This window comes from Melanostigma gelatinosum (assembly GCF_949748355.1).
Source record: "Melanostigma gelatinosum genome assembly, chromosome: 10".
Taxonomy (NCBI): domain Eukaryota; kingdom Metazoa; phylum Chordata; class Actinopteri; order Perciformes; family Zoarcidae; genus Melanostigma; species Melanostigma gelatinosum.
The window spans coordinates 25,358,891-25,385,287 of NC_136643.1; the positions used below are offsets into that span (position 1 = coordinate 25,358,891).

General features: G+C 44.1%; 3 protein-coding genes across 6 annotated transcripts in view; all 3 read left to right on the plus strand.

The window, feature by feature from the left end:
* hao2 (hydroxyacid oxidase 2 (long chain)) overlaps positions 1-6,371 on the plus strand; it is a 10,040-nt gene extending 3,669 nt beyond the window's left edge. For 2 of the 4 annotated variants that reach the window (XM_079277059.1, XM_079277061.1), the window contains exons 2-8: positions 3,538-3,690; positions 4,120-4,271; positions 4,370-4,653; positions 4,747-4,968; positions 5,572-5,730; positions 5,845-5,914; positions 6,013-6,371. In XM_079277059.1, the coding sequence (XP_079133185.1) occupies positions 3,538-3,690; positions 4,120-4,271; positions 4,370-4,653; positions 4,747-4,968; positions 5,572-5,730; positions 5,845-5,914; positions 6,013-6,068 (1,096 nt within the window). In that variant the 3' untranslated portion in view covers positions 6,069-6,371. Of the gene's footprint in view, positions 1-3,241; positions 3,356-3,537; positions 3,691-4,119; positions 4,272-4,369; positions 4,654-4,746; positions 4,969-5,571; positions 5,731-5,844; positions 5,915-6,012 lie in introns of those variants that run through there. The other 2 variants (XM_079277062.1, XM_079277060.1) reach the window with 2 other exon arrangements.
* Positions 6,372-7,046: 675 nt separating this feature from the next.
* Positions 7,047-19,391, plus strand: LOC306783836 (kelch-like protein 9). Its single transcript, XM_079277654.1, has 11 exons — positions 7,047-7,124; positions 7,669-7,725; positions 8,874-9,013; positions 9,647-9,822; positions 10,270-10,402; positions 10,954-11,150; positions 11,307-11,382; positions 11,784-12,341; positions 13,074-13,253; positions 13,909-14,022; positions 17,912-19,391. The coding sequence occupies exons 2-11, from the start codon at positions 7,721-7,723 to the stop codon at positions 18,406-18,408; spliced, it is 2,076 nt and encodes a 691-aa protein (XP_079133780.1). The 5' UTR covers positions 7,047-7,124; positions 7,669-7,720; the 3' UTR covers positions 18,409-19,391.
* Positions 19,392-20,842: 1,451 nt separating this feature from the next.
* hsd3b1 (hydroxy-delta-5-steroid dehydrogenase, 3 beta- and steroid delta-isomerase 1) lies at positions 20,843-24,510 on the plus strand (the record flags this gene model as incomplete). Its single annotated transcript, XM_079277740.1, has 3 exons — positions 20,843-20,993; positions 22,001-22,165; positions 23,344-24,510. The coding sequence occupies 3 exons, from the start codon at positions 20,843-20,845 to the stop codon at positions 24,150-24,152; spliced, it is 1,125 nt and encodes a 374-aa protein (XP_079133866.1). The 3' UTR covers positions 24,153-24,510.
* Positions 24,511-26,397: the final 1,887 nt, after the last annotated feature.

Below are 26,397 nucleotides of genomic sequence, written 5' to 3' on the forward strand. Positions count from 1 at the left end.
ACCACAGAGTATCTGTATGTACTGTAGTACTACGTCTGTAGTATTTATACCACAGAGTATCTGTATGTACTGTAGTACTACGTCTGTAGTATTTATACCACAGAGTATCTGTATGTACTGTAGTACTACGTCCAACAAAAGTTCAATGTGAAAGAAATAGACACAAATGTCCGCATATGTTTGCCAGATCTCTTCTCATCATGATGTTTAAAATCAAACTCTAAAATAAAAAACACACATGATGAAAATATATTCCAACACTTACATCTGTACTATAGTACAATGTATACTTTAGCAGTGTGGTAGTAGTACTCGTTGCAGTACACATAATCAAAGCAGTAGTTTATCGCATTACGGAAATGAATATTTGAGGTTGTAGAATCAGCAGTCATTTATTATCAAATGTACAACAATTACAGAAACAGTCGTAATAAATACAAATATCAGCTTCCTCCAACAATGCTTATTCAGCAAAATAGCCGCAAGTCATTTGACATCAGCAATACGGGGGTCGCTTCCCTCAAGAGCCATTCAAAAGGACAAACCCACAGCAAGGTAGCTGGACAGCTAAATAATGAAAGAACAATGACAGATTTCTTGACTACAAAAACAGGAGAGGGAAGAAGCGGCCCAACAAGCCAGGATAACGGAAGTGACAGTCGGGTGCCAGCAGCGGGAAAAGGCTCTGGAGCTCAGGGGAAAACATGTTTTTCAAGCCAAGCTGTATTTGAAGCAGAGATTCGCTGGGTCATGAAGATGGTCAGGTCACACTTCTCGTTCAACTCCAACTCTGACATTTCAAACACATTTGCTCAGATGTTCCCAGACAAATCAGGAGGTAGCGTGGAAATCTTTTTCAAGGCAAGCGTGGGAACCCTGTTATCACTTGATATCTAAATGTTCAACAAATTGTGAACTCGGGTTTTACTAAATCATTTCCCTTTAGAGCTGCAATTATTCGATCAATTTATCAGTTGAATGACTGATTTACTGTGTTTCATATCATATTGAACTGAATATCTTTGGACCATTGACTGTCGATAAGAAGTGAACGTAGTCATCTTAACGTCAGCAAATGGTTTGTGGAGGACCGTTTTTACGCCTCGAGTTTGTAATTTTAGCCGTCACCATCTTTGTTTTGTCAGTCGCCATCTTGTTTTTTGGAACCAGAAGTGACACAAGAGGGAGGAGCTAAGTACACCCAAACGCTGAATGAGACTATTTTAGGTGACCAAATGTTACAATTGCATGTTACATGAGGTGTAAACACGCCGTGAAAGATTTAAAGTTCAAAGACGAAAACATAGACAAGTCCCAGACCGGACAACGCCGTGGTAGAGACCTGTCAATCATCGTAAGCCCCGCCCTAAAGCATCCCCTGCTTTATGGTCTGTGTGACTCTAAATGGACCATAATGTACTAAATGAACATCATGCTGTATTGAAGAAGACTTGAAACTAGAGATTGAGACATAAACTCATGTTTACAATGTTTACTGAGGGAATAAATCAAGAGAGAAGTAGAGTCATCTTCTCATAGACTTCTATACAACCAGAGGAGTCGCCCCCTGGTGGACACTAGAGAGAATGCAGCTTTAACACTTGAAGCTCTGACTTCACTGTTAATGACCAGAGGTTGCCGCCTGCTTTGAACGGACAAAACAAGACACTTAAAGACATCACCTTGGACTCTGAGACACTGGTGATGGACATTGTTTTATATTTTCTGACCATTTATAGGCCAATAGTTTAGTCTAGAAAATAATCTGCAGATTAAATGTGAATGAAAATGATCGTTAGTTGCGGCCTTATTCTCCTTTCGATTCATGACACACAGCTAACACACTGCAGAAATGGAGAAAGCAAAGCCACTGTCTCCTGATGTCATGAAGCAACTGCAGCAACGTCTGTTGTTTTTCTCGTCACTCATGCGTTGGTGCTTCCTCAGGAAATCCTCTGTAGTTCACACACCAGCCCTCCAGCTGTTAGTGTTGTTTAGGGTTGAGTAGCAACAGAACTTCTATTCTCAGCCACTCAGGTGCCTCTTCAGTTTACTGAAGACGAGCAGCAGCGAACGATGGAAGGTTTACCCTCTCATGAAAGTTATTCTGGACTTTGATAAGAAGACAAACAGCTTTTTCAAATGAATTGAAACTGCTGTGGCTTCATGTCCCAGAGTTTCCTCCACTTGGTGGTTGTATTGATGTTGTTTTTGTTGTTATATTTATAATTTAATTATATTCTTAATTGTTCTACTTCTGTTTTAGTAACTGCATCCCCTGCTGTGTAACTTTAAATTAAAAACTAATTTAAATTACCAGCTCCCCAAATCTCCTAAAAAAGAAAGCTTCAGTTGTGGATTACTTTAATATTTCAGTATATTTGCTTCAGCTTTGTGGTGAAGTATTTCATGGTATTTTTATTTCTGCTTCACTTCAAACCACATGAAGACATTTGAATCAAACCATTGATTTGACAGATGTAGTGACTTGCATTATTATTCTTTACTTGTAACGGAGCGTTCTTTAACGTTGTGGTGTCACATGATCTGCGCACTGAGTCCTGACCAAATGTTCTCCAGCTGTTGTGTGTGTGAGCACATCTGCATGCGCTCTATTTATTCTTTAATTCAGATTGAACTTCTCTAACAGCTCATGAAACGTTCTATTTTTAAATGCAATGCTAAAAGAAGAGTTTTTGGCATGACAGCAGTGTCCTGTGCTGTGTTAGCACGCAGGCCCGTGTGCACGGCGTGTAGATGTGTGCACGGCGTGTAGATGTGTGCACGGCGTGTAGATGTGTGCGACTCTATCTGGACCACGGGCCGCTGCGTCACACGCCTCTTGTCCTCCTATAGCTGGAGTCGCCATCAGCACATTTCCAGCTTGTGGAAACACAATAAGAGCAACAGGTCGCCCTCGGGTCACACAGCGGGCTTTCACTGAGGCTGTGAGGCTTCCATTCTGACTGACACACAAAAACGAACAACGCGGACACAAGGGTCCATCTCTGTTTCAGCCCAAATAAGAGAAAACAGTCGTGTTGACTGGCTCAGATGTCAAAGTGTGGACGCTTGACTGGTGAGTTAGTCGACGGTGTGTTTGCGAGGGCAGTTTCAGTGTGATGTTGCAACACCAGGCCTCTGTGTATCAGCGTCGCGTGAGAGCGGAGAGGCTGTTTGTGACAGAGTGAGTCCTTATGTTGTGGTGAGTCATCATCAAGCTCAGAGTTGTCTCTGGTGGCGTTGCTGTTGGAGCCTGCAGCCATTTGTCTCACGCACGAAGTCTGAAAAGCCTCCAGACGAACACGAGACCTGACTGGAAATAAATAACTAATTATGTTTAACAAAGCCAGCGGTGTGTAGCATTGAGAAAGTAGATATTTAGAATTTCATATGCATGCGGTGAAATGACTCATCTTGAGCACGTGTTCTACTGATAAGAAGTAGCGCTTCACGGGGATGGCCGATGATCTTTCTGCATGTTTTATCGCGCGTGCAGCGTCACACTGAAAAGGCATGATCTCTGTCGTCCCACAGAGACGGAGGTTGCTGTGCAGAGATGGCTATGGTGTGCCTGACGGACTTCGAGGAGTATGCAAAGGAGCATCTCTCAAAGGCCACCTGGGATTATTATGCAGCCGGAGCGGACGAATGCTGCACCAGGGACGACAATCTACTGGCTTACAAAAGGTACAGAGGACAGAACACAAGCGTGAGACCTTCAATGTCACCACAAATACACAAGCTGTAGCCAAACGCTGCAGTTAGACTGATGTAACTGATTTCTGTTCATACAGTTTGCGTCAATGTGCCTTATTATAACCGTTTACATTTTACCCAGAACTGATGCTGCAACGTTCTAGTGAATGAGGAACTGGTTTGAGAGTTGCATTACCAAGAGGACACGATCTCAAGCTCATAGCTTACTGGTTCAGCAAAAACAGCATGTTGTCATCTCAACAATCCTTATTTGGCAATACTGGATGTTAAGATTTTGCAATTCTTTGTCAACAAGTTTAAATTTGGTTGGGCGATGAGTTGCCAGGCTGTCAATGACATGCTGCTGTGACTCCGAGTTGGGTTCAGTGTTGTTGTTGTTTATCTGTACGTCACGCTCAGGATCCGTCTGAGGCCTCGTATCCTGCGGGACGTGTCGGTGAGCGACACGCGGACCACGGTGCAGGGCACGGAGATCAGCTTTCCGGTCGGTATCGCGCCCACGGCCTTCCACTGCCTGGCCTGGCATGAAGGAGAGGCGGCCACAGCTCGGGGTGAGGACCGGCTCCTACCGTGACCCTGAACCTCTCAGATCTCCATGTAAATTCCTTCCCCAGTGACCAACGTAGTGACTTCTCAAACCTCCTCACAGCCACAGAAGCGCTCAACACCTGCTACATCACCAGCACCTACTCCACCTGCTCGGTGGAGGAGATCGTGGCGGCGGCGCCGAGCGGTTACCGCTGGTTCCAGCTCTACGTGTACCGGGACCGGAAGCTGTCCGAGCAGATTGTGCACCGCGTGGAGGGGCTGGGCTACAAGGCCCTGGTCCTCACTGTCGACGTGCCCTACACCGGGAAGCGCCGCAACGACATCCGCAACCAGTTCAAGCTGCCGCCACACCTCAAGGTCAAGAACTTTGATGGCTTGTTCCAGGTAACTATTCGAGAATACGCGTAGAGGCATGGCAGGAAAACAATAAACGAGACAAGACAAAGTGAATGTTGAGTTTACCACGTGCACTATAAGCAGGAGGCTGCAGCCCCGGAGGAGTACGGGATCCCGGCCAACACCTTGGACCCCTCCATCAGCTGGAAGGACGTGTACTGGCTGCAGTCCATCACCCGCCTGCCCATCATCATCAAGGGAATCCTGACCAAGGAGGACGCCGAGCTGGCCGTGGAGCACGGCGTCCAGGGCATCGTCGTGTCAAACCACGGGGGGAGGCAGCTGGACGGAGGCCCGGCTTCGGTACCTACAGTCCCGTTATATCACAGATCATTTAGTTTCTAATGTTCACGGAAGGAGATGCAGGTGTAGACCCATGTCAGATGGCAGTGACACGTATAGGATCAGTCGTAGTTGTAGGAGTAGAACAAGAAGTAGCAATAAACACAGACGTGAACAGCAGAAGCAGTGGCAGCAGTGGTGGTGTGGTTTTGTGGTTCTTGTTTTCACATTGACACGGAGTCGCTGTGCAGAGTGAAACAGTGCAGCACATCCCGGTAAAGAAACAAACACGATTTCAACTTTTAAATTGGAGGTGCTGGTACGCAGATTTTCTTACCTTTGGACAGAGCCAGGCTAGCTGTTTCCCTCCGATTCTAGTCTTTATGCTAAGCTAAGCTAAGAAATATCCAACTGTTCCTTTTTATTGCACAAGTAGTTGGTGGTGCATGTAGTAATACTAGTGTCTGCAGTGGAGAATGAGAGAGAGAGTCTGTGACAGTAGAGCATGTTCTGGTTTTGAGGTAACAGGTTGTTTGTGAGGAGGTAATCCTCTTTCAGAATAAAAGCGTGAAGCGTGACGTGTAGTAAAACCTTTGAGGTCTTCGCCTGCTGTGTTTGAAACAGATCGACGCGCTGACGGAGATCGTGGACACGGTGCAGGGGAGGATCGAGATCTACGTGGACGGAGGCATCCGAACAGGAAGTGATGTGCTGAAAGCGCTGGCCTTGGGAGCCAAGTGTGTTTTCATTGGCCGTCCAGCCGTGTGGGGCCTCGCGTACAAGGTGCAGACAGCAACACACTGACCGCTGTGAGACAGATTATGTTGTTGTATTGTAGAGCGGTTCTGTGCTTCCAGGTTGTATTGAGTGTTTTATTGTAACTGTGTGGTCTCTCAGGGTGAGGAAGGAGTGAGGGAAGTGCTGCAAATCTTAAATGACGAGTTTCGTCTGTCCATGGCTTTATCAGGTGAGAAGTGCTAATATGTATTTGTGCCATCAATTTTAAAAACCGCAGTATTCTGTTTCCCCTGAACCAACAGATGTGTTTGTGTTGATGCGGTCCAGGCTGCAGGAACGTGGCGGAGATCAACAGGAACCTCATTCAGGTCTCTAAACTCTAGCAGACCAGCAGAGGGCAGCACTGAGCAGGACAGACGCCAAACAGCAGTTCTGAACAAGAGACTCCATTGTGAGGAAGAATAGATTGTTCACTCATGACTTTATCTCGTCAGGAAACATGCAAAACAGCTGCATGCACGAGAGAGACGGAATCAAAAACGTTTTTGTTTTTCCTGCTTTTGGGTTGGAGGGCATGGAGGCACTTCTCATGACACCAACACACTTCTTTGGGTTTTATTGTAACTACTGACGACATGAACTACAGTTTGAGGTGCTGCCGGTGTTTGTGGGTGAATAAACGTCTGTTGAGGTGATGAAGATCTTCTGGATTCATTATTGAGACGACAACAGACGGAGACGTCTTCTGTTTTTGTTTCCCGACTTTATTCTCAAGAGAATGTAGATGTTTTTAGTTGTAATGCAGGCGAGAGTCAGGTGAAATATCTATTTTTGTTCAGTGTTTTAGATCTCTAATGCACATGGTATCAGCCACAGGTCAGATCCCCACCAGCCTCTAGAAGAACACCACAAACCGACACTTTAAAAGAGCAAAAGATCACTTTCTTGATTGGGATGTTTTTAACTTTCATCAAGCGAAACACATAAATACACCATGAGATGTGAAATATGAATGTCAATGTCAGACAGTGCATTGCGCCATTTGGGTCACGGTGCTCGTCTCGTCTGCGTAGGGGAACCGAGGGCCTACCACAGCGGTGTGCCTACAATATGCTCAACTCAAAAGCTTCAAAAAAAAGCAGCTTGTGAAACCTTTCGCTGATGATTTCACCGACAGTATCGCACAAGTGTGTCACATCTGGGTGTGGGGAGATGCACGCACAGTGCAGGCAGTAAGAACGAGAAGTAGCACAGGAAGTGAGGTCTCGTCGCTTTTTGTCTTGTTAAGGCAACGAAACGTTGCTGCTCAACCAGACGCGTCAAACTTCTAACCAGCTGGCAACCGAGCGGCAGAGCGTTCCTCTTCGAGTTCTGGCTGGTGAGACGGCCAGGCTGGAGGGAGGCCTCGGGTCCAGTCTGCTGAGGAGGATCTCTTCCAGGTAGGGGCACCAGCAGGTGTTTTTATAGATCCGGCTCCATGTGAGTCTGTGCAGGAGGGTTCATTTAGTCTGCAGGGGACACATTTAACTTCACTCACTTTGATGTTTCAGTGCTATTGACCCTGAGCTACGGTGCTGCTTCATTATTGCACTTGAGTGGTGACTTTGTTTTGTGTAAGAGGAGATTTAAGGTGGACTCTAAACCGGTCGAAGAAGAGTTACAGGAAATGATAAAGAATGATAAATAAAACCTCACTGGATTATCCACGAATGTTGTCATTAAACAACATAAATGTTTTTCAGGTTGGGAAAGGTCTGAGAGTTTAGAGGCCGCATCAAACACACAGAATCCATCACACACACAAACTGTTGAGCGAGACACAAACATACTGTCATTTTACAGCAGAAGTGATGTTTTTGCATTAGCGTGGATGAACTATTCCTGCAGACGTCAAAACATTGACCTCTTCGACACTGAACAATCGTGCGTAGCTCATAAAGTCACATTTCTGTCCACTGAAGCTTTTATTTTGTCTCCTTGCAGGAAGTCTCAGCAGCGTAACAGCCAGCGTCCTCAGCCACAAGAGGCCAATGAGATGGGGTAAGGTGTTCTTCTGGCTTCAGTGTTTCAACATTTCTCCTTTTAATGTCCTACATTTCTTCGGCCTTGTACAATATATAATTATACATTTTATTCATGGGTGTAACTGGCTCTACCACTCGATGAGTCTTGATGTTTGAAACATGCTCACAGAAGATGAAAGTGTATATTTACATATTTTCTTCATTGTTTTCTGCCTAAAGTCATTTCCCAGAATCCATTTGGATCAATACTCCTGTACAACATGTTGAATGCACTCATGCTGTGTTAAAGATTGCATTTGAATTATTTCATTGAACTGATTCAATAAATACATATTTAAGCAGCTGGATTCCTGCATACTTACATATGATAATAAACAATAAAAAACATACATAAAAATGGCATTAATAACTGCTTGAACTTTGAATTGTGTGTGTAAATAAAAAGAAAAAACGTTTTTTGAAAGAGAAGAATATTTACCTCTTTTGCCCGTGGATTTTAAAATGAAACATTCAACCCTTTCTTTCCTTTGTGTGACAGAATGTGCATTCGCTAGTTGCATTTATTTGTTCTCTGGGTGTTCTTTGGACTCCCTGTGTAGAGTAGCTTGGCAGGAAACAGTTTAAAGAGGAGAAGAGGTCCTCTGGTTCCTCCTATTCACATCACAGGATCCATGCAAATCAGATGAAAGGCTGTTTTTAAGCTGCAGGGCTTCTTCCAGGAACCTCCATCACTCAAATGCTTCACATTGGAGATGGTCAAAATTGGGCTTTGGGCCATGGGAGTAGTTGGGCTCTGCCAAGTGAGCTGAAGGAAGTGGTATTTGTTTACAACCTAAGAGGAAGTGCTGAGAGACGAAACTCCGAGGCTAAAAGTGTACGATGAAGAACTGCCACCAGAGTGAATGAAACTCTCAAAATAAATCTTGCCACGTGTTTGTCACGCCTGCTATTCCTGTTTTGCTCTCATCTGCATTAAATATACTGCATGATAGGTTTGTACAATGAAATAACAACACGGAGATGTTGTGGATGCAGCCGGGTTATGATCAGATTCCTCTTAACATCACTTCAGCCACAAAATAAGGATTTCACTGCAGGGAGGTGTTGAATATTGGGGATACAAGATGACGCATAAAGAAGCCACACTTCCTCGTTCCTCTGCAGGGGAAGTGGAGACGACAGCGGGCCGGGGAGGCTGAGCCGCAGGTTCTCTCGCCTGAGCAGGCATCAGTCCAGGGATCCTCCGAGACCTGCAGCTCAGCCGGAGAGACTTCCTGCTGCATCTGACCCACCTGTTCAGCCAGGTGTGTGTGTGTGTGTGTGTGTGTGTGCGCGCTCCATGTCTCTTTGATTTATATCTTTTATGATTTTGATCTGATACGAGGAAGAGAGGAAGCTCACACATGGCTAACCGAGGTTCGTGTTTGTCTCAGTGGTGGAAAGTACATTTATGTACTGTACTGCATTCTCAGGTACATTTGAGAGGAAATTATCGTACTTTTTTACTCCCTACATTTATTTGCCAGCCATAGTTATTAGTTACTTTTCAGATTGAGGTTTTACATCTTACGATGTGTTTATAAAATATGAAATATGACACAATACATATTTATACTACATCTCACCTATAATACTCTCTATACTTTAAACGTGCATTCAATATTTTGTTAACTGTTGCTTATGTTCATACTGTACATATCTTGCACAAAGGCTGTAATTATAAAATTTGAAGATACATATTGGGGGACACACATCCCCTCAAATATTCAGATGTGCCTAAAAGAAGATATGTTGCTGATACTTTGAGTACATGTTGCTGCTAGTACTTCTATACTTGATATCCATCAGGACCCACCATAGTTCCATGCACCTGCAGCAATAAAAGTATCACGACCTTTCTCATCTCTTGATGTCTGTTTTCCATTTGGGTTTGATAGATGACCGGCCTTCTCCTCCGGCTCCGGCTCCGGTTCCGGTTCCGGCTCCAGCTTCTCTCCCCCCACCCATTAAAACGGCACCTAAACGCCCAGATAGAGCCACAAAGCCCAAACTACCCCCTCGCCCACTGTCCAAGGTGTTCAGCAGCACCGAGCATGGAGCAGCTGTGTTGCAGGTATTTATTACTTTTTTGTGTTTTTATGTCACTTATTAACAACAGCAACTTATTTTGGGGCACAAATATGGAAGAAATCAACTATTTCTCAACGTCATTTATAGGCGTGAGGCAGGAGAATGATAAGCGAAGTCATTGCTGAAGTGTCTTCAACCTGCATCCTCTCTAGTGTCCACCAGGGGGCGAGAAGTAGAGTCATTTTCTCATAGACGTCTATACAACCAGAGGAGTCGCCCCCTGGTGGACATTAGATAGAATGCAGCTTTAACACATGAAGCTTTGGCTTCACTTTTCAGAACCGGAGGTTGCCGTCTCCATATTAACCACCAAATCCAACAGTATTAACACAATAAAAAGGCAAAGAGCAATAAAAATAAAGTTATTATGACAAGGAATTAATGATGCAACACATTGAGTTATTCATCACAAGTATTGTTTTTCCTGCAGGGCTTTGATGCTTTTCGGGCAGATACGACTCTCTGCGACGTCGTCTTGGTCCCCGGGGACAGCGGGGACACTTTCCCGGTCCACAGAGTCATCATGGCTTCGTGTAGTGACTATTTCAAAGCCATGTTCACAGGTGAGAGGTCACGTTTTGTTAACGTCGCAAACTCTGGCTTTTTGAGCTCAAGACCTGGTGAAACACTTTACTATGTAGCAGCAACACGACATGCAATAGGCCCTTTTCACGGCCGCCATTTTGACATGTCATAGAAGGGTAAACACAGGTGTAATGGATCAAAGTAATGAATGGACTATTCAGTGCTTCACAGCCACTCCACTGAATACAACAGGGATGCAATGCATTTAAAATAACACCGCTACAAAAGGGCCTATATGAGCATACTTTTATACATTAAAATTAGACATTGATAAGAAACACATTTAGGAAAACACCACCACAGTGTCAAGACTACGAGCACAGAGTAAAAGAAAAGAGGAAGAACTTGACGTTCTCCTGCATTGAACTTCCTTTAAACATAATTAAATACTTTATTATCCTCTCCCTGCATAACCTCTGAGCTGCCAGACTTTACGGAGTCTTTGTGTGTTGCTGAATGTGCATTAAAAGAAGATGCATTCACCTCTTTGTCTCTTTGCCTCTTTGTACTTTGTTCCGTCCTTGTTCAGGAGGCATGAGGGAGCAGGAGATGAGCGAGATCAAGCTGCACGGGGTCACTAAGTCGGGTTTAAAGAACATTATAGACTTCATTTACACATCCAAAGTCTGCCTCGACATGAGTAATCTCCAGGACACTCTGGAGGCGGCAAACTTCCTGCAGGTCATGCCCGTCCTGAGCTTCTGCAATCAGCTGCTGAGCAGCGAGGTGAGAGAATTTGCCTTGATTCATATTCAGCTGGAGGTCGTGAAGCTGCACTTCACTGTCCTTTAATGCCTTCTCTGCCGGTGTCAGTCACACAACACAGAACAAAGAAGGTGTTTGTGAGTGACTCTTGCGTGTGGTTGTTGTTCTTCGATGCAGATCACGATTGATAACTGTGTGGAGGTGGAGCGCATCGCCATGGACCTGCTTCTGGAGGACGTCCAGCTGAATATAGGTGAGTGTTCACAACACTGATGTGAGAGCACAGAAGCAACGGGACTATTAAATCTGCAATAACATGTAGATGAGGTGGGAAGTGGGATTAGCGTAGAACAGAGGGGGGGGGGGTCGGATCCGTCCCACTGGATGACTTTGCAAAGCTGCAGAGAAGTCATTCATTCCATTTTTTTGTAAGATCTCATACGAACTTTTGTATGAAGCTGCAATGACTGAGAGGATATTGAACTGTTGTGTTGGAGTTGTAGATCCTCAGCAATCCCTAAAACGCTTCATTATTTACATCCACTCTTCCATGATCAAAACATCCAGCAAGAAAACTAAATATCACACATCATTCTGGTTGAAGAAACTAAAATAAGATCATGATGTTGATCCTCTTTGTTGTGTCAAACCCAGGTGAGTTTGTGAGCCAGAACCTCTCAGCGTTGGTGGAGTGCGGCCGCTACCTCCAGCTCTCTGAAACCAGCATGGCCAACGCTCTGTCCAGCAACGCCCTGAAGGGATTCTCTGAGATGGAGCTCTACCACATCGCCAGAGGATGGCTGGACCACGACTCCCCCAGTCGACGCTCCTCCGTCTACGCCTTGATGCGCCACATTCGCTTCCCGCTGATGAGCCCCAACGAGCTGATCCAGATCTCCCAGGAAGGTGAGGAGGGAGGGGACTCCGTGATGCGCTCTGAGACGGCCTGTGTGAACCTCCTGCTGGAGGCCAGCAACTACCAGATGATGCCTTTCATGCAGCCGGCTCTGCAGACCGAGCGGACGCGAATACGCTCGGACGACACGCACATCCTGGCTCTGGGCGGCGTGATGCGACAGCAGCTGGTGGTGAGCCGGGAGCTGAGGCTGTATGACGAGAAGACCGGCCTTTGGAGGGCCCTGAAGCCCATGGAGGCGCCGCGATACCAGCATGGCGTGGCTCTTCTTGGCGGCTTCCTCTTCATTGTTGGAGGTCAGAACACTTCACACTCTCAGGGCAATATCCACCTCAGGCAGGTCAGACTGCATGTGTTCATTTAACATGAGTATTATATATATATAAGACAAGCCATAGTTTTCTTGGTGAAAAGCCTTGAATTCTGCATTTTGGCTGTTCTTGGATTTTGGTCCTTGGGTCTTGTTTTTTTGCGACGAGTGAACAGGAAGTGACCATATTTGGACTGAGGAGGAGCGACGTAGAGACGCCATATACGTCTCTGGTAGCAGCAGCAACCTGTCAATCACAGTAGCCCCGCCCTAAAGCATCCCCTGCTTTATGGTCTGTGTGACTCTAAATGGACCATAATGTACTAAATGAACATCATGCTGCATTGAAGAAGACTTGAAACTAGAGATTGAGACATAAACTCATGTTTACAATGTTTACTGAGGTAATAAATCAAGAGAGAAGTAGAGTCATTTTCTATAGACTTCTATACAACCAGAGGAGTCGCCCCCTGGTGGACATTAGAGAGAATGCATTGGTTTCACTTTTCCGAACCGGAGGTTGCCGCCTGGTGAAAAGGAACTTTGGCCCTAGACTTGCATAATTTAATGAGTTAGTTGGAAGGGAAGAAGTTAAGGTACATCGTTCATCGTCAAGACAACGTATGACCGAATTATATAAAGAAATGAGTAGAATAAATAAATGCTTTTTTTTCACAGATTATAATTTATCCTCCAGTAACACAAATCTTGTTCTCAGGCCAGAGCACTTACGACACCAAGGGTAAGACGGCCATCGACAGCGCCTACCGCTACGACCCGCGCTTCGACAAGTGGCTTCAGATCGCGTCGCTCAATGAGAAGAGGACCTTCTTCCACCTGAGCACGCTGAAGGGGAACCTGTTTGCAGTCGGAGGACGGAATGCGTCAGGAGAGATTGGTGAGCAGCTGATAGTTCTTGTTCCACTACTGCTGCCAGTACTGCTTACATTTGGAGTTATGTTTCTGTAGAATATTCTCTGTTCAAGCTCTGTTTGTTAGTCTCCAACAACTCTAAATATATGTCTCTTTGGCTGCTAAATGCTCTACTTTGTTCACTAGCTAACTGTGTCTGTCTGCTGTTTGCTGCTGTTACAACCCAGCTCATTATAGAGGTTAAGAGAAAACGAAATAGCATAAAAAGAGATGTTTTTACAGTTTAATATTTAAGAAAAGCTCTTTTGTTAAAATTACGTTAATTTGAATCAACAAAAGGGCCAATAGAAATGATCCCAATCCCATATTTAAAGCACCTTTAACAAAATACTTCACACAACTGGCTAAATATGCCATCAAACTTTAAATAAAAGGAGTTCTGTTTCATTCGTCATTCAGGTATAATTTTCTAATTTGACGGTCCGTCCGATATCTTATGCAGAAGTCAAATTTTTCAAAGTACTCGTGCAAAAAAACACGTCGTAGATCACGAATGTTCCCATCGGAGCGATTTAACTTCCGATTGACTCATAAACGTGCACGGAGCTGTGGTGGAACGAGGCGTCGATGCTTGAATTAAATTCTCCTTTTCCCAATCGCCTCTCTGTCTCGTTGCTCAGACACGGTGGAGTGCTACAACCTGAGGAGAAACGAGTGGACGAACGTGACCAACATGGTGGAGCCTCACTATGGACACGCTGGAACGGTTCACGGGGACCTCATGTACATCTCCGGTAAGTCAACGCCGATCGACACAAACCTCAGAATGTGTCTGAGCTCAGTTCATCTTCTCGTCTCTGTCATTCATGAAGAAACAACAGGAAATTGTACATTTATTATTCAGTCATTTTGTGTACGTGACACAAATTCTAAATTAGGATCCTTTAACTGTTGGACACACGAATTAAACACATTCACGTGAGCAACGGTCAGAGCTAATGACGTGGTATTAAACACTGAGGAAGACCACTGATAGTATTAAACACTGAGGAAGACCACTGATGGTGGGCGGGTTGGGAATTGGTCCAATGTTTCGTGACGCATTCGTGCTTTTCCTAAAACTAACTTAGTGGTTTTGTTGCCTAGCCCGTACTTTTGTGTTGTAGTGTAACGTCGTCCCAACTGACAGAAAAAGAAGCCGTGCCCACTGACATGATAAAAAATGGACAATTCATGTCGCTCAACATAAAACCTGAAGATTAAAACGTGTGACTGTTTCACGAACTGCCGTGCGACTGAAAGTCATCAGCACTCTCTTGATTAGTCTTTCCACTGTTCCACCAACCACCAACTATTGTTCAGTTGAAATAAACTCTTCATTCAACGAGTATTATTAATATTCTCTCCGAAAACCCACCGGACTCCATTGACAGAAACCTCGCTGATTAACGTAAAAAACACTCAAACTCAACAGAAACAAATGAAAACTCATCAAAACATCTTTGTCTTTTTCACGTTTCCAACAATCACCAACTCTGGTTTGAGAGTTTGAAAGAGAGACTGAATAAGAACAGACATAAATAAGAAGTAACCACCGGAACATGTCGACTGTTTTTCACTGTTTTCTGTCACGTTGACAAACCAAAAACAAGACGACTGGTCTACTGGCAATGGAAAGGAGGCTGTTGCCTATTTTTTTGCGGGTTTCCCTGCATATGCTCACTCATGGTGGAAAAAGGTATGAGAGAGACTGAAAACCTTTTAAAAGGCTCAATAAACAAGTGTTTTCAGTCCTCATGCTTTAACAACAAGCCATTGTCTTCATACTTTATGACTGTTTTCAGTTCTGCTGCCTCTGTGGTTAAGTTTAGCAAGAACTACGTGTTCAGAGAAAGTCACAGTCATGGTTGGAGTTGCACAAAGCTTGCCTTCGTGGTAAAAAGAAACCAACAGTGACTTTTCACAGCGGGCGACGCGACGCTCACAGTCTGCAGTGTTGGTGACACATGCTTCGTACACCCGAGCATCCATCCGGACTTCCCCACTTGAAGGTTTTTCACAGCTGTAGAACAAAAGTCCTGCAACTTCTCCTCTTCAGGGCAGTCATTATGCACGCTGTTGATGAAATCTACACAATGGTCATTTGAAGTGGTTCAACAAATGACCTGGTGAAAGACTTCATCGGGTCATTTAAAGTATAAAACATTCCTCCAGTGTTCAGAGTCCAGTGTTGTTTCCCATCCGTCCACCTGGTGCCCTCCTTCTGTCCGGATTTCCTCCATCACTGACTGCCCCACCCATCTACTCATCAGCTTCCGTTCGCTCTAGAAATCCTTTCAAATTGCTGAACTGACCAGCTTGTCTGTCTCGGTCACAGAGACCGTCTCTTCACTCCCCAAACTGATTTCATTTTTTGATGAAAGCTAAATTAAGTTTCAAAGCCTTGAAATGAGCTCTAACCCTGCAGGCCAAATGAGAATAGGAACAAAACCATAACTCTGGACTTACTTATTAGCTCACGAACACCAAGCAGCTGGTTAAATACTTTAAAATCCTTTAAAATCTCTGGCTGTTAACTTTGGCAGGAATGTGCACGTGTATTGTTGATACCTTCACAGCACCGATGATGCTCCGTCCTGATGGGTTGGTGACGGGCTCGTTCACGATGAGTCAAACCTGGGCTGGAAAGTGGGCGGTTTGTGGGGGCAGCAGCGGGGGGCCGTGACAGTAAAGCTGCGGTCAAGTTGGACAGTTTCCAGCAGCCTTCAAAGAATACACAGGAAGTCACAGAGTTACATCCTGTTAGCGCTACTCGTACTGCACTGAATTGCATCGTCTGCCTGGTAGAGCACTTTGTAATTGTTGCTAGTTTCGCTAAGTGTCATATAAATAAGCTTTGTTATTGTTTTATTACTTTTAATGTTACAAACCCTCTGGAATAAGTAAATACTGGATCTTAAAAAAAGAGTTATTGACAAACGCTTGCACGGCTGGCCGATTTGAAACCACTTCCTGTTTACCTGGAACCTCGGACAGAAAAGGTTTGAGGGCAGAACCTGTTTCACACGAATGACTGAGAAGCAGGAAACACAACAAGACCTGTGGTTGAAGCGGGTCCCAGTACTTTGCAACACATTTAAAAACCCACGACTCTCGCAAGCTCTAAAGTGTCGGTGATGTTCACCAGAATACTCAACAGAGCAGACACACACAATCTATTTCATTCCAGCAGGGAGCCTTTGAGTCAACCTCTGCTCAAACTGCGACTGTGAAGAGAGAAAGATTAAGAAAAGAATGCTGCGAGCATTCATCTTATCAACGTGTTATGTCTAGCATGCTGACACAAACAGGCAGAAGCAGCTCAACATGAGCATTCCTACCAACTGTTCCTGCTCCAGTATCCGCGTGTTTGAGAGCTGGTGGGCTGCCCACTCCTGAAACATGTCTCTCTGTGAGCTCAAGCGGCTCCCCACTTTTGATTTAAATATTGAATCCATTGGTTATCTGAAAACCCCCCAAAATGAGCTGAAAGTAGCTGAAAACGGCAGTAGCAGAGCAATGGTCTTTTTTTCAGATTCCTCAATGTCTTGAAATATGTGATAAAATGACAACTAGCAAATATGAGGTGAAGGGAAAAGCAAGATATGAGATTCTGCACATTTTAGAGGCCCAGAAGTCCTGAAAGATGATGTTTCTTATGTAACTTCCTGCATTCAAAGCTAACATATAAATGTTGCTGAAGGAATTGTTTGATGAATTGAATGGACTTTTTGTTCAGACTCAGTCTGTAGAATAAAATGTTCATATTTGCTATGTTCATGGCAAAACATGGAAAAGGAACATTGTTACATTACATTGTTACGTTACATTGTTACATTACATTGTTACGTTACATTGTTACGTTACATTGTTACATTACATTGTTACATGGTTACATTGTTACGTTACATTGTTACATGGTTACATTGTTACGTTACATTGTTACGTTACATTGTTACATTACATTGTTACGTTACATTGTTATGTTACATTGTTACATGGTTACATTGTTACGTTACATTGTTACATGGTTACATTGTTACGTTACATTGTTATGTTACGTTGTTACCTTACATTTTTACGTTATGATACGTTGTTACGTTGCAATGTTACGTTACATTGTTACGTTACATTGTTACGTTACATTGTTACGTTACATTTTTACGTTATGATACGTTGTTACGTTGCAATGTTACGTTACATTGTTACGTTACATTGTTACGTTACATTGTTACGTTACATTTTTACGTTATGATACGTTGTTACGTTGCAACGTTACATTGTTACGCTACATTGTTACGTTACATTGTTACATTATATTGTTACGTTATGATACGTTGTTACGTTGCAATGTTACGTTAGGATGTTAAGTTATGTTGTTAAATTATTACGATTCAATTTTACGTTATTATTTTTATCGTAAATCATGAACGTGAATCAAGTAGTTTTGTTGCCCTAAACCTTATCAATCATTTCACAACTTTAACCAAGTGGTGCGTTTATGCAATTCATGAAATGGATTTTTGTTTCAGAAACCTCGACATTCAGCGTGTTCTGTGGTTTGCAGAAACGTACACTGGAAACATTGTTTTTCTGGCGACTTGTGTGAATGAAGCATTTGTTGAATTCTCTCTCTTCACACAGGTGGAATCACCCGTGACACCTTCCAGAAGGAGTTCTGGTGTTACGACCCCACCACCGACACGTGGAGTCGCCGAGCCGACATGATGGAGCTCCGCGGCCTGCACTGCATGTGCACCGTCGGCGACAGACTCTACGTGATGGGCGGGAATCACTTCCGGGGCAGCACCAACTACGACGACGTCCTGGCCTGCGAGTACTACAGCCCGGAGACAGACCAGTGGACGGTGGTGGCGCCGATGTCTTTGGGCCAGAGCGACGTCGGCGTGACGGTGTTCAACGGGCAGATCTACGTGGTGGGAGGGTATTCCTGGAACAGCAGATGCATGGTTGACATCGTGCAGCGGTACGATCCGGAGCAGGACGTGTGGGACAGGGTGTTCAACGTGCTGGAGCCTCTGGGGGGGATTCGTTCCTGCACGATGACCGTTCATCTGCCGGAGGGGTCAGTGGACGAGGCCGAGATGCAGGAGGGTCCGCTGCCTACAGCTAAGAGCTGATACTGCACCACAGGGGGGGGGGGGGGGGGGTCCGATACAGGAAACAGTGTAGGTTGCAAACATCAGCAGGTGCAAGCGTGGCTACTTCTCTAACATTATCTTTCAGTGGTTTGCAGCTCTTTACTATTTCTGTGGTGCCGCTTCCTGTCTTTGCTTGTATTGTCAGCCATGAAGCACCGTCCTGCTGCTTGTGTTCGTTCTCTCTGCAGTCTCAGCTTGTGAAAGGAATGAAGGTCAAATTGGCTGGACGTCGATTCGGGGAACATTATCGCTGTTTCACGAACTGAAGCGACATAAAAAGAGGTCAAATTGACTTCCCGAGTGAATGAAAATGTTTTTGGCGACACCGCAGCTTCTGAATTCAGCGTGGACACACTGTGACTAAAGAACAACGCTGTCATGATCTGAGTCTTTCCATCACTCTCTGATAATCTCACAACTCGAGACCAAACGCAGCGATGCCGTTATCCTGCTAACAAGCGCTTCCTGTTAAACAAACACGCGCCGTCTGTTCAGACGAGTAGTCGAGTCATAAGACGTCAGCAAAAACAACAGCAATTTGGAAATTCCGTCTGTTAATTGAACGTGTGAAGTCCACATATTTTCAAATTACAAATTAGAGCTCAGTTCCAACAGACATGTACAAAAATCAAAGTTATGTTTTGTGTATATATATGCAGTGTTTTAAGATGAAAATAAACAGTTGATGTCACGCTCATTCACTGTCAGTGAAGGCCAAAGCTCATATTAACACACACACACACACACACACACACGGACCTCACAAGTGAAGGACGGCGAAGCTACCCATGAGACGTCAACCTTCACCGTCCAGATAAGACAACAGTCAGCTGCGATATCGATTTCTACGCCAAGGACGACAAACACTGGAGAGTAGACGGCGACTCTACATAGGAAAGATGCACAAAGCAGAACTTTAAGATGTGAGACGTGGCCTAACCCTGCTGCACTCTTAGTTCAAATAAAGCAAATAATCGACACAACAAAGAACTTGAAAAGAAGCCGCAGCTCAACGTTAAGAGGCTGAACGTTCTAGGCCCCTGATTGAAGTGGAGGAAATGTTTAATTCTGGGGGTGTGCAGACATGATAATACTGCTCGAGAGGGTGAAAACCCTGCAGCACTCAGGAGTTTCCACCACACAGCCACATGAACCAGCGTACCCTTTACTGAGCCAACATGGCCGACTATAATTCATCACGAGGGAGAGAAAACATATTTGGCCGTCTGGCCGACAGATGTCACCTTGAAATGTGGAGTCTTGTTTGGTTTGGCTGCTCTAGCCTTGTACCTTCCTCTGGAGGACAGTATTTCATCATTGTACCCGCAGTACAGATCTGATCTGCTCGTCTTTCATTTTAAAGGAACCTTGTTCAGCTGCTCCTCTGAGTTTCTAAACAAAGCAGCAACAATGGAAATATCCTCTTCTGCTGTGGGAGAGCGCTTTGATGACAGTTCAAACACTCCACAGTGTGCAGGCTTAAAGGAACAGTTCACCACAGAAATCAACAAAAAAGATATGTTTCCTCTTACCTGTTGTGTTATTCGTCAATCTAGATTGTTTGGATGTGAGTTGCAGTGTTTGAGATATCGGTGGTAGAGATGTCTGCCTTCTCTCCAACATAACAGGAACGTAGCACTCGGCTTGAGGTGCTTCAAAGAACATACATTTGAAAAACTGCTTACAACTATGTTTGTGGATTATCTTAAGCAACAAAGAGACATTGCTGTTGAAACCAAGATGGCGACGGCCAAAAACCAATATGGCGACGGCCAAAAACCAAGATGGCGACGGCCAAAAACCAGAATGGTGACGGCCAAAGAGACTTCTTATACTTTTGGTACTTAAAGTACCTTTTTTCTGTCAATACTTAACACATTTGAATGCAGGACTTTTACATGTATTGACATGTTACTTTTACTTAAAATATCGCAACACTTCTTTCATCTGTTCATCTTGGGGACTCATTCATTTAATAACAGTAGAAGTCATCTTCAAAAATATCCCATTGATCCGCGTGTTTTTCTCTCTTGGTCACATGCAGAGCTATTCCCACTTAGATGATGGAATACAACTTCCGACAGCAGTTGTCCTTGGTGTATAAAACATTCCAGCCCCCAATTTTCTTTTTTCTAGCTCCAAAGAGCATCACAGAGCTGCAGCCGAGCCCTTCCCCTTTTTTTCACACTGCCTTGAGGCAAATCATTCGTTTTTTTCTGGTAAACTTTCTGGGTTTACAAATAGTGAAAGGGCTGAGGCTGAGAGGACAGGAGCAGCCGTCGTTCTCCGACAAACACAACCCACAACATCCAAAAACACAAAAGTTGTTTTTCTTTTGAGAAGCATCTTCAAGAGGTCCATTGGAAGCTACGTGATTTAGTTGGTTCTCGTATAAAGAGAGAATTAAGCTGCGATGTCTCTGAGGGGTGAAGTGTGTGTGGTGACGGGAGCCGGTGGATTCCTGGGGAAGAGGCTGGTGAGGCTGCTGCTGGAGGAAGAGCAAGCGGCTGAGATTCGACTGCTGGACAAACAAGTACAGCCACAACTTTTAGAGTCTCTGGAGGGTAAAAATCTGTCTTTTTCATTTTGTGTTCACCGACATTTTATTCACAATATATATAGAAACAGATCAAGCAGAACAATTTTGATTGCAAATAACTCTTTCTTTCTTTAAATATTTTCAACTTCAGTCATTTGTGCCATGACACGAAGTGCAGTTTCTATCATTTAAACATTGATAGTAAAGTATAAGTAGAAATGTAGTATTCACTCTTAATATTATGGGGCTGTAGTGAAAACTAGCACTGATCAAATGAGAACACTTTGTAATACCAGTAGTTTGATTTGTCATTTTTTAAATGTAAACTTAATTTAATCAAATATAATAAGTCTTGGGCTGAAATAGATTATTTTTATATATTTATTTTACAAAGATTTAACCCTTAAAATAATTAGCTCTGATGTGCTTCAGAGGACCAACATGTTAATGGTGGAATGAAAACTGCCATTTATATATTCATATTATTCTGCTTTTTTGACTTCTGCACAACAACATACTTATTTGTCTATACATCAAATGCTAGTTGTTTTTTCATTGTCTGGGATATATCAATGATTAGCAATCATATTGATTTTTGATGCATTGCTCCACAGTACAGCAGCGATGCCCCTAGTGGACATCAGGAGAATTGCATGTTTTTGCCCCAAACTGGTGGAAGAGTGTAAAATATACAATTGTGATGTCAGTTTTAATGGGTTTCAATGGGTCATTTTTGTCCTTTAAGGTCTTGGTTGGTCTTCGTATTCAGGCTACAGTTTATTATAGACTTATTAAAGGAGCTGAACTCCCAAAACTCGAGGAAGAAAAAAACATCACACCCTCAACAAAATGTGCAATAATATATGCAATAATATGCAATAACAGTCAAACAAATATAACAGGCAAAAATGTCCCTAGTGATGCACAAGGGTTGAGGATAAAAGACAAGTGAATACTGTATAAAAAAACAAATAACCCAACGTTATATTGTGCTGGTTGATGAGAGTTTCTTGTTGATTTGCTGCGTGTCAGACTGTCGAGGCGACACACAGTTGACTGTTTACGAGGGCGACATCAGAGACGGCGAATTCGTGAGGAAAAGCTGTCGAGGAGCATCGATGGTCTTCCACATCGCAGCCATCATCGACGTGAAGGACTCAGTGGAGTACAGCGAGATACACGGGGTCAACGTCAAAGGTGAGGCCGTCGCTTTAACGCGCTGAAAGATGAAGCGGAACTCTTCTCACTTCAAGTGACTTTAGTGCTTCTATTAACGTTTCAAACAACTTTCTTTACTTTAATTATCACTTCAGCCGCTGTTACACTTCAAAAAACTACTTTTTCATTGATTACACTTCAAGGAAGACTTCAGCTGCTTTAAGTGCGACTTCAAGTGCTTTCATTGCTTACTTTGACACTTCAGCTGCTTTCACTGCTCATATTTCAACGGCCATTAACTTGTTTCAGAACTTACACTTTAACTGATAAAGCAGAACTTTTAAATGTTTACACTTCAACTGACTTTCTGTGCTTAAGTTTCTATTGATTTGTTCAAACTGCTTTAATTACAATTGAAGCTGTTACACTTCAACTGACTACTTTATCGAGGGACTGAGCTGCTTTAAGCGCTTACACTTAAAATGACATTTTCATTGCTAACTTTAAAGTAAACTGGTGTGAAGTTAATGTTGACTTTTGGTTTCACACAGGAAACGAGCAGCTGTCTGCTGAGTGAAAGTCTTGTGTTCTCTTTATGGACTTTCTTGCTTCCCTCGTCTTTATAACGTGAAACTTTCGATAACGGTCACTCAATAAACTGCGTCACTTCCTGTAACCAAACGCAAAAAAATAACAATAATGTTGTTTGCAGCAACGTATAATGCCGACATGTTTTCCCGGCGACATTGCTGTTGAAGCAGTTTTAACGTAAACTGACTTTTTCAACCATTTTCTCGAGCTTCTGTTTCAACTTTATTCACAATTCACACTTAGACTTAAACTCATATATATATATATATATATATACTCATAGAACTCATATCTTTGACTGTAACAGCCACTTCAACTTCTTTTAGTGCTTCAACTTCAGTCACTCACACTTCTTTTTCTTCTACAGATGTATTTATTTATTTATTTATTTATTTTACATGTTCACTGACTTTTTATTCACAATATATAAAGAAACAATCAGAACAATTGTGATTGCAACTAAGTCTTCACGAACACTTAGACATTCCTACAATGAAATAAAGTGCAGCTTCTCTGATTTAATTGTTTACGTTCTTATTGGTGTGAAAAGAAGACGTGTTTGTCCTCCTCTAGGGATTCGGATCTCTTTGAACTCATATAAACTCTGGAGCATCTTTGCTTTGCAGGAACGCAGCTGCTTCTGGAGGCTTGTATCCAGGAGAACGTGGTGTCCTTCATCTTCACCAGCACCATCGAGGTGATGGGACCAAACCCAAGAGGTGAACCCATCATCAACGGCAGCGAGGACACGGTGTACGAGTGCGCTCTGAAGTTCGCCTACAGCAAGACCAAAAAGGAGGCTGAGCGGAGGACCCTGGAGGCCCACGGCGAGCTGCTCCAGAACGGAGGCCGACTGGCCACGTGCGCCCTCAGACCGATGTACATCTACGGGGAGGGCTGCCGCTTCCTGCTGGGCCACATGGGCGACGGGATACGAAACAAAGACGTTCTGTTTCGCATGTCTCAGCCAGAAGCCCGGGTGAATCCCGTGTATGTGGGCAACGTGGCCTCGGGCCACCTCCAAGCGGCACGCAGCCTCAAAGATCCACAAAAGAGAAACGCCATCGGAGGAAAGTTTTACTTCATTTCCGACGACACGCCGCTTGTGAGCTACTCGGACTTCAACCACGTCGTGATGGCACCTCTGGGCTTCAACATTCAGGAGAAGCTGATGTATCCGCTCTGGCTCCTCTACACGGCCTGCTTCCTCATGGAGATGCTGTGCACGATGGTCCGGCCTCTGGTACGCATCGTCCCGCCGCTGAACCGGCAGCTCGTCACCATGTTGAACACGCCGTTCAGCTTCTCCTATCAGAAGGCCAAGCGGGACCTGGGATACGCCCCCAGACACACCTGGGAGGAGGCCCGCAAACGCACCACCGAGTGGCTCGCGTCAGAGCTGCCGAAGGAGAGGGAGAGAATAAGAGCAAAATAATTCCTTTATACATTATCGGTTTGTGCACGCTTGTGTTTTAAGTCATTGGATAAGACCCGTGTCCTTCGGCGACAGTAAGAAGAAAGTTTTAGTGGAAGTGTATGTGAAGCACACAACCAAAAACATGGCGATCATCACTGTCAATGTTTCTTTAGAGGCACCATTTACTATTTCTATGCTGTTGTAACATCTTTCTAATTATTCTAATAAGTTTAAGACATGTTATTTAGTTTGTCTGATATTACCACTAGGAGTCACCATATTCCTCCAACTATATGGTTTATTTGAGGATAAGCATTCACTTTCTACGATTGAAGGTTAATGGTACAGTAAGCGATGTTCAATGTTGTGAGGAAGAGGAGGGTTGGACTCCGAACACACTAAAAGTTCAAAAACAATTTTACATCTTGTATCGTTGACTCGTGTCAACGTCACCTGTTGTCCCTTCACTGTATTGCAATATATTGTGTGCACTATTAAAGTTTATGGTGAGAAAAAAAACATTGTACATTTTCATTTGTACTTGATTTATGAATTCATCAACTCATTTAAGTTCAAGGGAAACTTGCATCATTTTCCTTTGAAGTTGGAAGCAAACAGACTTTTGGAAGAGTAAACTTCGACCGGTGAATCATGCAATTGGTCGCATGCGTGCGTGGGCGACTGAATGAGTGTCTGTACACAGCGACTTCTCTCACTCTGCTGCAGCAAACTGCATAATATTTTGGTCGGCCAGTAACGGCTGCATGCTCAAGAACTCGCGGTTCTCAAAACACCTTTTTTATTGCTTGTTTTATATTGCCATTGACTGTAGTAGATGCTGCCATTGGCTGTAGTGGATGCTGCCATTGGCTGTAGTGGATGCTGCCATTGACTGTAGTAGATGCTGCCATTGGCTGTAGTGGATGCTGACATTGACTGTAGTGGATGATGCCATTGACTGTAGTGGATGCTGCCATTGACTGTAGTGGATGCTGCTATTGACTGTAGTGGATGCTGCCATTGGCTGTAGTGGATGCTGCCATTGGCTGTAGTGGATGCTGCTATTGACTGTAGTGGATGCTGCCATTGGCTGTAGTGGATGCTGCCATTGACTGTAGTGGATGCTGCCATTGGCTGTAGTGGATGCTGCCATTGGCTGTAGTGGATGCTGCCATTGACTGTAGTGGATGCTGCCATTGGCTGTAGTGGATGCTGCCATTGGCTGTAGTGGATGCTGCTATTGACTGTAGTGGATGCTGCCATTGGCTGTAGTGGATGCTGCCATTGACTGTAGTGGATGCTGCCATTGGCTGTAGTGGATGCTGCCATTGGCTGTAGTGGATGCTGCCATTGGCTGTAGTGGATGCTGCCATTGACTGTAGTGGATGCTGCCATTGGCTGTAGTGGATGCTGCCATTGGCTGTAGTGGATGCTGCCATTGACTAGTGGATGCTGCCATTGACTGTAGTGGATGCTGCCATTGGCTGTAGTGGATGCTGCCATTGACTAGTGGATGCTGCCATTGACTGTAGTGGATGCTGCCATTGACTGTAGTGGATGCTGCCATTGACTAGTGGATGCTGCCATTGACTGTAGTGGATGCTGCCATTGACTGTAGTGGATGCTGCCATTGACTAGTGGATGCTGCCATTGACTGTAGTGGATGCTGCCATTGACTGTAGTGGATGCTGCCATTGACTGTAGTGGATGCTGCCATTGACTGTAGTGGATGCTGCCATTGACTAGTGGATGCTGCCATTGACTGTAGTGGATGCTGCCATTGACTGTAGTGGATGCTGCCATTGACTGTAGTGGATGCTGCCATTGACTGTAGTGGATGCTGCCATTGACTAGTGGATGCTGCCATTGACTGTAGTGGATGCTGCCATTGACTGTAGTGGATGCTGCTTTGCGGTCAGTTTGGTGAAATGCATTTTTGTATTTGGCAAGATTGTAGGACGTGTCTTACACGGCATCTTCGTGCCGATTGGCTGCATACATCGCCGCTTGTTTTTGAGTTTGAATAAAGATCGGTTGAAGACACACCTGGCGGAGATCTGCATTCTACTTCGTGCACCTTTCTATTTACAGATTCTTGTTTTTATCTGAGCTCTTCATTACTATTAAGCCCCAAATCACTTTGTGATGCAAAACTTACCCTCGACCCATTTTCCTTGGGAAGGATTAGATCTCTTGTTGTGTAATTATTACCTTAAAACGAGAGGCAAGATCCAATCAAACCTATTGTGTATTCACAAGAACA

Coding starts and splice junctions, on each gene's coding strand:
- LOC306783836 (XM_079277654.1), top strand. Junction 11,151..11,306: donor ATCAGCTGCTGAGCAGCGAG/GTGAGAGAATTT, acceptor TCTTCGATGCAG/ATCACGATTGATAACTGTGT. Junction 13,254..13,908: donor GAATGCGTCAGGAGAGATTG/GTGAGCAGCTGA, acceptor CTCGTTGCTCAG/ACACGGTGGAGTGCTACAAC.